The sequence below is a fragment of the Chiloscyllium plagiosum genome, chromosome 37, assembly GCF_004010195.1.
Source record: "Chiloscyllium plagiosum isolate BGI_BamShark_2017 chromosome 37, ASM401019v2, whole genome shotgun sequence".
NCBI lineage: Eukaryota > Metazoa > Chordata > Chondrichthyes > Orectolobiformes > Hemiscylliidae > Chiloscyllium > Chiloscyllium plagiosum.
Window position 1 is genome coordinate 34580791 of NC_057746.1, and position 9959 is coordinate 34590749.

Below are 9959 nucleotides of genomic sequence, written 5' to 3' on the forward strand. Positions count from 1 at the left end.
CAATTTGGAAGGAGTTACAGGAATGCAGAGTACTGGGCTAATGGTAAGATTCTTGGTAGTGTAGATGAGCAGAGAGATCTCGGTGTCCATGTATATAGACCCCTGAAAGTTGCCACCCAGGTTGATAGGGCTGTTAAGAAGGCATACGGTGTGTGAGCTTTTATTAACAGAGGGATCAAGTTTTGGAATCATGAGGTCATGCTGCAGCTGTACAAAACTCTAGTGCTGCCGCACTTGGAGTACTGTGTCCAGTTCTGGTCACCACATTATAGTAAGCTTGTGAAAACTTTGGAAAGGGTTCAGAGGAGATTTACTAGGTTATTGTCTGGAGGGAAGGTCTTATGAGGAAAGGTTGAGGGACATGAGGCTGTTTCTGTTAGAGAAAAGAAGGCTTAATTAAGTCACCTTTGAGAGGTGACTTAATTGAGACATATAAGATAATTAGAGGGTCAGACTAGGTGGACAGTGAGAGCCTTTTTCCATAGATAGTGATGGCTAGCAAGAGGGGACATAGCTTTAAAGTGAGGGGTAATAGACATAGGACAAATGTCAGAGGTAGTTTCTTTACTCAGAGAGTAGTAGGGGCGTGGAACGCACTGCTTTCAACAGTTGTAGACTTGCCAACTTTATGGGTATTTAAATAGTCAATGGATAGGCATATGGACGAGAATGGAATAGTGTGGTTTAGATAGGCTTTAGATTCGTTTCACAGGGCGGCACAATATCGAGGGCTGAAGGGCCTGTACTGTGCTGTCATGCTCTGTGTTCTATGAAATGAAACAGAAGAAGGTCGGCTTGGTGAGGGGATACTGTTGGATTGGGGGGTTTGTGGAAGTAGGGATAGGGACTTTCGCTGTAAGCACAATGTTGTGTACTGTACAAGGGCATTTTGGGACCTGTATTGGGTATTTTATTTTACTGTGTCTTTCAAAATCTTTTGGTTTAGTTTATAAATATATATTATTTTCTTCTAGTTTATCTTCATTTAGTTAGCTTAATAAACATCTGTTTTAAAATGTTAAAACCAAACCTAAGTATAGTGTTATGGTTTCGCTAGGAGATCACTTTGTTAAAACAAAACAAAACATGATCTATCAAAGTTAAAAATCACACACCACCAGGTTATAGTCCAACAGGTTTAATTAGAAGCACTAGCTTTCGGAGCGCCGCTCCTTCATCAGGTGGTTGTGTGCTTCCAATTACACCTGTTGGACTATAACCTGGTGTTGTGGGATTTTTAACTTTGTACACCCCAGTCCAACACCGGTATCTCCAAATCATGGTCTATCAAGTTAGATTTCAGACTGGGAACTGACCTATGCAGTAATAAAATCAGCTGGGATCAGAATAGAAGTTCTTTGCTGACATAATGCCATGGAGGTAATGGAATATGGGTGTCACTAGATGGGCCAGTATTTATTGCTCATCCTGAATTGCTCTTGAACTGAATGGTTTGCTCAGCCATTTTAGAGGGGAAGGTAAGAGTCAGCGTCATTGTTGTGAATCACTCATAAGGCAGACAGGTAAGAATGGCAGCTTTTCTTCTCTACAGTTGAGTATTTTAAAATAAAACAATTAACAATGATGTCATGGTCATCATTTGACTTTTAATTCCAAATTTATATTTAATTGCAAATTCCACCATCTCACATTTGGATCCAGATTGCTGCAACATTACCTCTAGTGTCATAACACTGCGATGGTATCACTTCCCCTCAGCTCAATGCAAAGAAGAAATCTTTTAAAAGTCAGCATGGTGTGCACTCCTCCTGAATGTAAATTTCAGTGTATTTGCTGCATTTGCAAAGGTGAATATGGATGTTGAGCAGTATTGTACCAACTGCCTGTTGAACAATAATTAGTTCAGTGGTGTATTATGGATGTGGAGGTAGAGTGGGACCTCAAACAGGTGAACCACGTGATACCACAAACTTTAATTCCTTGCAATATCCTAGTCCCTGGAATATGGGTATCTGCCTCACACTCTCCAGCTTTTGAATTGTTACCTTTTTGCTTTTAACTTACATTTCAAAATTTGATTTTTCTTTCTGCTGTTTGTCAATTGGATGTTTTTTTTCTTGGCTTCAGAGAGATGCAGTAGTTTGCTTTCCCAGGTTATTCATTTATTGCCCACTGACTGATTTTTCTCTTGGCTTTTAACAGGACTCTGCAGCCACTAACCTACAGAGCCTCTGCAGTCTGTAACAGAGGCAGGAAAGTGAACATGGTGATGTGAAGCCGATACTGTCCCTGCCAACGCCTGATCATGTCTTCTTGTTTCAAGTCACTGCTGCCATTCCAATAATCTCTCTCTTCTAGTCTGAGCTTGGTAATGGGTAGAGTGGGGCTGAACACCCTGCTTGGTTGTGCTCCACCTAAGTTGCATATGGGGGATCATTCCATCTACCTCCCTGTTCCTCCAACTTTTTGCTCAACCAAAAGGTGATACAAAGTGGCAAGTAACCTTGAACTATCTTTTTCCGCTAGAACCAACACTTTGAGAGATTTCTCATAACTAATCACTGTCTTACCGTAAAATATCAGGGTAGAAATTAAATGTGGCCAGACACATTGGTTAGGCTGCTTTAGGAATGCTGTGTACAAACTTGGTCTCCCTGCTATAGGAAGGATATTATGAAATTTGAAAGGGTTCAGAAAAGATTTACAAGCATGTTGCCAGGGTTGGAGCATTTGAGCTGTAGGGTGAGGTTGAATTGGCTGGGACTGTTTTCCCAGGAGCGCGGAGGCTGAGGGGTAACCTTATAGAGGTTTATAAAATCACGAGGGGCATGGATAGGGTAAATAAACAAAGTCTTTTTCCCCAGGTTGGGGGAGTCAAGAACTAAAGGGCATAGGTTTAGGTTGAGTGGACCCAAGGGGCAAGTTTTTCACACAAAGGGTGGTGCGTGTATGCAATGAGCTGCCAGAGGAAGTGGAGAAGGCTGGTACAATTTCAACATTTAAGAGACATCTGGATGGGTAAATGAATAGGAAGGGCTTAGAGGAATATGGGCCAAAGCCTGGCAAATGGGACTAGGTTAATTCAGGATATCCGTCAGCACGGACATGTTTGTTTCCATGCTATACCTCTCTCTGACTCCATGTTCCCTCTTTCTTATACGCATATACACAAAGAGATCACCCTGCTAATGCGCCACACTGCTTGAATCACTAAATGTTAAGAAAATCCGATCACACTTTGTCTGGCCTATATGTGACTCCAGAGTTGGTTGACTCGAAAATAGTTGAGGAAGCACTCAGAAAGGGTAATTAGGGACGGGCAACAAACGCTTGCCTGACGTCAAGGAAAACCAAGAACAAATAAAGAATTTTGTCTGACTGGAACCTCATGATTTGTTGTTGTGTTTCCTTTGCTCCTCACGGAATTTAAGACTGTTAGCATCTTGCCATATTGAACTTACTGCTTTAGAAATACAGGGGCTGTAGACAATGGCCTGAACGTTCCAAACAGGTTAAAACCTGACACCAGTGAACGTGAATTCCAGCAAGTTAATCATTGTTAAGCAAGTATAGTTACAGCAAGCAAGTTCGAACGGTACAGCAGAGGATGTTCGGGGAAGACCTAACTGACTTGTGTAAAATTAGGAGAAATATAGATAACGTGCTGATGAGTTTTAGAAGGCGATGGCGGGGAAAGTATTTTCACCTCGGATGCTGGGGATCTGGGACTAAGAGTCTGAAAGGGCTGTCTGAGAAGCACATCGTTATGCTATTGTAATCCAAGGTTGAAGCCAGGGAGCAGAGAAATAACATTGGGCTAGACCTTTTGGTTTGCCTCGGTTCGAAACGCTGTACATGTCAATGTTCCGGGCGTAAATTACTCGTTCCATCCTTGTACTCAACCAAACGGTTTACAAGCAAGCAACTTATTCACATGGCGCAGGAGACCACACATCCTATCTCATCTAGTTCACCTGAACAGCTACAAATTAGCGACACTTTCCTGCTCTTTCATCATGAGCTATGCAAGGTGTGCCTTAAAAAAAAACAGAGCTCCGATTCCTCTATTGAATTTAATTTTCTTTCTTCATCTTCTGAGGCAGCCCCTTTTCACATCCTGAGTCTGTCTGATCTGCTGTTCACCGGTTGCTGGGAGTTTTCAGTAAATTAAATACAATCCCATGTGATTCATTCAATACTTTGTATCATCTGGGGCTAAAGTTTGCCTCTATAGAGGTTGAATCATTCCGCGCGGTTTTCCGGGAGAGAAGAGCTGGCTTTTCGGGGACTCGGTTAGACGGAGAGACATGGAGAGCTGCAGGAAATCCCCTTTCACGAGAGTCTGGGGAGGGAAAAATTAATTGTACATCTTGCATTTAAATAAATATTGCTCAGAACCCTTGTCCCTAACTCCCGGTGCATCCTGCTTGATATTGAATTCCTGCAATTCTGCAAACGGACGACACACTAACACTAGTTTCACCTCACAGCCCAAATGAATTATGTCAACCCTCATTCTACATCTCCCTCTCAGTCCTCTTTCACTCATAACAAAAGCCTTGGGGAAACAGATTGATTAACAAGGGACTCAATAATTTGAAACAAATAAAAATATGGGCAGAGGTTTATTCCTGCTCCTGGAAGTTGCCTGCTTTTCCTATGTTGCTTAAAGAGGAAAATCCACTTAAATCTTCAAACAGAGCAAATTATTTGACTGGATAGGAAACTTTCTGCTGAATTTTAGATTACTTACATTGTGGAAACAGGCCCTTCGGCCCAACAAGTCCACACCGACCCTCTGAAAAGCAACCCACCCAGACCCATTCCCCTACATTTACCTCTTCACCTAACACTATGGGCAATTCAGCATGGCCAATTCACCTAGCCTGCACATTTTTAGAGTGTGGGAGGAAACCCGCGCAGACACAGGGAGAATGTGCAAACTCCACACAGTCACTCGAGGCTGGAATTGAACCCGGGTTTCTGGCGCTGAATTCCTTTAAATCATCCGGGGTCGAACTTTTAATTACATTTTTAAAAAATAAAATGCATATATTTTATTGTTAAAATCTATTAATAAACATCAAACGCAGAAAATCCAGTTTAGTATATTTTTAATCAGCATGTTATGACAACTCTGCAGCAGGTGGGACCTAATCCCCGGGCCTGCTGGCTAGCATCCACTTTGATCATAACTTGTCGAATTCCTGGCGGGTGGACCTTGAGGTTGGATTTCAGTGTGTGAAAAATTGTCGGAGAGATTAGATCAGATTATTTACAGATTAGATTTATTTACAGTGTGGGAACAGGCCCTTCGGCCCAACAAGTCCACACCGACCCTCCGAAGAGCAACCCACCCAGACTCATTCCCCTACATTTACTCTTCACCTAACACTACAGGAAATTTAGCATGGCCAATTCACCTAACCTGCACATTTTTGGACTGTGGGAGGAAACCGGAGCACCCGGAAGAAACACACACAGACACGGGGAGAATGTACAAACTCCACACGGACAGTCGCCTGAGGCGGGAATTGAACCCGGGTCTCTGACGCTGTGAGGCATTTAGGGATTCCCTACGATGTTGTGCCCTGAGTTGAGAGAAATGTGGGAACAAATCGATCCTGCTCAGCTTGGAAATAACTTGTCGAGGATTTGATAGCGAATTTGGTTGGAAGGCGCATATGTGATGCGAAACTGCGATTGGAACGGACCGAAAACAAAATCCCCCCTAAATTATAGCAATCTTGAGACACCCAAAACGCTTAACAACGGAAGATTTTAAAATTTTTTTTGTTTCCTGTTGTCATGTCGGAAATAAGTTGTTTATAAACATTGACCTATCAAGCATTGAATGGGAACATTTGATGTCACTCTAGTGCTCCTGTGACCTTATTTCCCCCATTTATTCCTAATTTGGCGCATCTGCCTGAAATTATTGCCATGCAATTTTAAGTGTTTTGTAAATGATAATTTGGAGATGCCGGTGTTGGACTGGAGTGTACAAAGTTAAAAATCACACCACACCAGGTTATAGTCCAACAGGTTTAATTGGAAGCACTAGCTTTGGGAGGGCTGCTCCATCATCAGGTGGTTGTCAGACTATAACCTGGCGTTGTGTGATTTTTAACTTTGTAAATGATGAGTCGTAAAACTAATTCTAAAAGTTTATTTTACACCTGCACTTTAAATACCATTTTAATACATATCTCGTAGCAAGAACACTGGTAATGTTATAACTAATTAGCATCGAGATAGGCTCTGCACTCCCAAGTACTAGCAAGGCTGAGAAGTGTCAGGTAATTGCAGGCTTAATGCTCGCTGAAAGCGGGAGGATGGCGCAAACCCGGGTAACAATTAGCGATATAAAGACATGGAAATGCGATATATTATAAATAAAGCTTCTTGAGAAAACAAGGATACATTTGAAATTGGACTGGTCGGCTATCCATTGGCAAAGGGACAGACCCTCATCAGTGGTCACTGAGTTCTTGAAACTTGTTCCTGCTCGCAACACGTTTAAGAGCAGAACTGGGAGAAGTTAGCTGGAAGATCTAAGTTTGGCAAATTGACTAAAAGCTCACGATCACCGTCTTCGATGTTCTCATCTGCATTTCAGAGAATAATAGACAACGTGACCGTTTTGATTAGTACAAGATGAGAGAAGACGGGGTGGGGGGGGGGGGCGGTTGAAGAAACCTGCGGTCTGGCAGAGAGATAAGAATGACAGTGAAATAAAATTAAACTCGCAGGTATCCTGGCTTGCGCTGGAGGGCGTTTTAAAAGAGAACAATAAACCAGATCCTGGAGTTTCGTGACGATCCAGTCCCTCACCCAATTCCCCCTGGAAATGGCTACAATCGCCTTCTTTGGATTGATACCAGATGGAAATCTCCGGACGGGACATGGGTCCACTCAAATCGGTTTAGCGGAGCCCAGTGGTGTCGGGCCCGGCCGTCTCACCCGCGCCGCTCTCCCTGTGGCCTTCTTCTCCAGAGTCTAACCAGATCGACTCAGTGCCTTGCCAGCCCTGTCACCACCCTCCTTCCCCACATACATACAGTGTGTGTGTGTGTGTGTGGGGGGGGGGGGAATGGCCACCTATCTTCCCCTCACCTTTCACCCCAGGGGAGAGTGAGGGGCGGACGGGCGGGGTAGGTGGTGTGGGACCGGTGAGAGGGGGAAAGAAGCAGAAGGAGAAAACGAAAGATCCCCACCCAGGGAGAATCATGGAGCGGGTCAGAGTTTTTACAGCCAGGAAAAGACCCGTCAGGTCTGCGTTGGTCATCAGACATCGCCCATTTTCCAGCACTTGGCCGTGTATGCTGTGGCGCATCAAGCGCTCACCTAAAACCTTCTGAAATGTTCCTTCCTTCTACCAGCCCGCCAGGCAGTGAACTCCAGACACCCACCTCTCTCTCTGGGTGTTCTGCCTTGTTTCCCTCACTAAATCCATTCTACGCAACCGGCTCCTTACTTTAAATCTATATCCCCTGCTTACTGACCGCTCACATAAGAGCAAGGTGTTTTTTTCCTTATCAATCCACCTCAGAACTTTGTACATCCCAATCTGATCCTCTCCCCGCCTAGGGAAAAAAACATCCCACGCTATGTACTCTGCCGTCGTAGCTGAATCGCTGCAGCGCAGGCAACATCCTGGCGAATCTTCGCTGAATCCTTCCTATAGTCTGGCGACCAGAACTGCACGCAGCAGTCCAACCATGCTGTAACTAACGTTACATCCAGCTCCGCGATAACCTCCTTGCTGCTGCACTCAGTGCCTGGAACAATCCACGATATCCCTCCCCATGCGGTTCTCAGGGCATGGGATAGGAGGGCGGTAAGTGGCTGCAGGGAGAGGGAGGGGCGGATGTTGGCACCTCTCCGTCCGCCTTTGCCCTATAAAAGAGGCTGCTGTGGGTGGCCGCCTCTTCAGTTTCAGCCGCGACTGGTGGCGGAGGCTGAAACAGAGCGAGCGAGAGAGAGACCAAAGGACCGACCCGGAGCGAGAGCTGGAACCACCCCCCCCACCCCCTTCCGGGCCCTTTTCTTTCCCCCTCGAGATTTCCCCCCTTCTTTCTCGAATTGCGAGCATGACCGACATCAGCCACAAGGTGGAAGACGTGGCGGACCTGAGCGTCGACAAGGCGATCGCCCGCAAGAAGAAGCAGTACCCGCCGCCCCGCTCCCAGCAGCGCCGTAAGAAGACGGGCCCCACCGTCACCCAGCGCATCCTGCAGGTCGCCGCCGCCACCAAAGAGCGGCGGGGCATCTCGCTGGCCGCCCTCAAGAAGGCTCTCTCGGCCAAGGGCTACGACGTGAGCCGCAACAACACGCGGGTCAACCAGACGGTGAAGAACCTGGTCCGCAAGGGCTCCTTGGTGCAGACGGCGGGCATCGGCGCCTCGGGCTCGTTCCGCTTCAACCGCTCCCGCACCCGCGCCGACACTCCCGCGCTGGCCTTGGGGGGCCCGGGGGCACAGGGAGGCGGCAGCGTCCCCGCCGCCTTGGCCAAGGAGGAGTCCGGCGGCAGCGCCGCCTCCGTCCCCAAGAAGATCTCGGCGACCAAAGCTACGGCGGCCTCGTCCAAGAGATCGACCCAGGCCAAGGCTTCGGCCACCAAGAAGGGGCGGGGGGCGGCCGCCACCAGGAGGCGGAAGGCGGCGCCTGCCAAACCCAGGAAGGCAGCGCCGTCGGCTCGCCGCAAGCTCAAGGCCACCGCCCGGCGAGCCAACCGCGGCAGAGCCGGCGGGGCGGCCCGTCTTTACAAGAGCAAGCCGTTCCGCCTCGGTGCCGGCCGAAAGGTCAAGCCGTCCGGGGCGAACGTGCGGCGCCGGCAGCCGCCCGGAGGCAAGCCCAAGCGGCCGGTAGGTCGCCCGAGAAAATACCCGCCCTTCGTGGGCAAGAGAAGCTTCTACGCCCGGCGGTAAGGTTGGCGAGCCCGTGAAGGACACTATAAAACACAACGGCTCTTTTCAGAGCCACCACATTTTAACAAAACGGAGCTGACTGCGTGAAAGTTGGCGGATATTTTCTTTGGTACCCGGTGGGTCGCGCCGTGGTGGTTAAAATATTAACGCAGATTTCATTGTGAAAAAAAAATAAAACAATCCACGTAGCAAATCACCTTTCGGGATTTTAAAATAAATTTTACAAGTTTTAATGTTTGGAGTCGGGATTAATTCGCATTGGTCTGATTTAGTCGCGTCTCACGTGTATACGGGATGTTTTGTTTGATGTCGCCTTCACCGCTCCATTTGAAAAGAGCGCGTTATTTTTCTTTGAAATTCGGATGAGAACATCGCGAATGTCTGATGGTAGGACGGCGATCGTGAGCTTTTTAACCACGGGATCAAACTCAAATCTTCCCAAATTCTCCCACCTCTGTCTTGTGATATCTTTTCCCTCCAGATGCTGCCGGCCTCGAGTCTTTCTGGTACAGCCTTTACTAATTTCAGAATTTCTACGTAATTGTTAATTCACTCGTGGGGTTTGGGCGTCACTGGTTTTATTGTTGTCTATATTTGTCATTGAGAAGGTAGTGATGGGCTGTCGTCCTGAACCGCTGAACCTGAGCGCAGGCGTTTTGTCTGAAAAAGAGATTTGAACAAACCCGTCTCTCAAATAAACTTCTTTTCCTTCGGATTAGTTTTTGAATGTTGTTTCTTAAAATAAAAGCTGGTTAACACATCAGTCTCAAATAAACGTCTTTTCTTTTGGATTATCGTTTTTGAGTGTTGTTTCACAAAATAAAAATTGGTTAATACACGAGTCAAGGGACAAACGAAAAGAATTGATGAGTAGAAGCCTTCAACTTTCCAAATAAAGAGGGTGGGGAGGGGGACAGGAAGTCGAATTCTTTTGTAAGATGAAGACTTGTCGTTCCTGTGCGAACAATTGACCGAGAATTGAACAATTTAACCGGAAAAGCCTCTTGAAGCGATTCGAAATCTTAAGCCACAAAAGTAATCGTATAAAGAATTGCACGGGACAAAATT

General features: G+C 46.4%; 1 protein-coding gene across 1 annotated transcript; it reads left to right on the forward strand.

Annotated features, from left to right (window-relative positions):
• The first annotated feature begins 7920 nt into the window (after positions 1-7920).
• LOC122541187 (histone H1-like) lies at positions 7921-9682 on the forward strand. The gene has a single exon (XM_043677813.1). It carries the CDS (start codon positions 8055-8057, stop codon positions 8889-8891), a length of 837 nt encoding a protein of 278 aa, XP_043533748.1. The 5' UTR covers positions 7921-8054; the 3' UTR covers positions 8892-9682.
• Positions 9683-9959: the final 277 nt, after the last annotated feature.

Bases quoted from the DNA above. Each gene is read 5' to 3' on its own strand.
- LOC122541187 (XM_043677813.1), top strand. From the start codon at position 8,055: ATGACCGACATCAGCCACAAGGTGGAAGACGTGGCGGACCTGAGCGTC.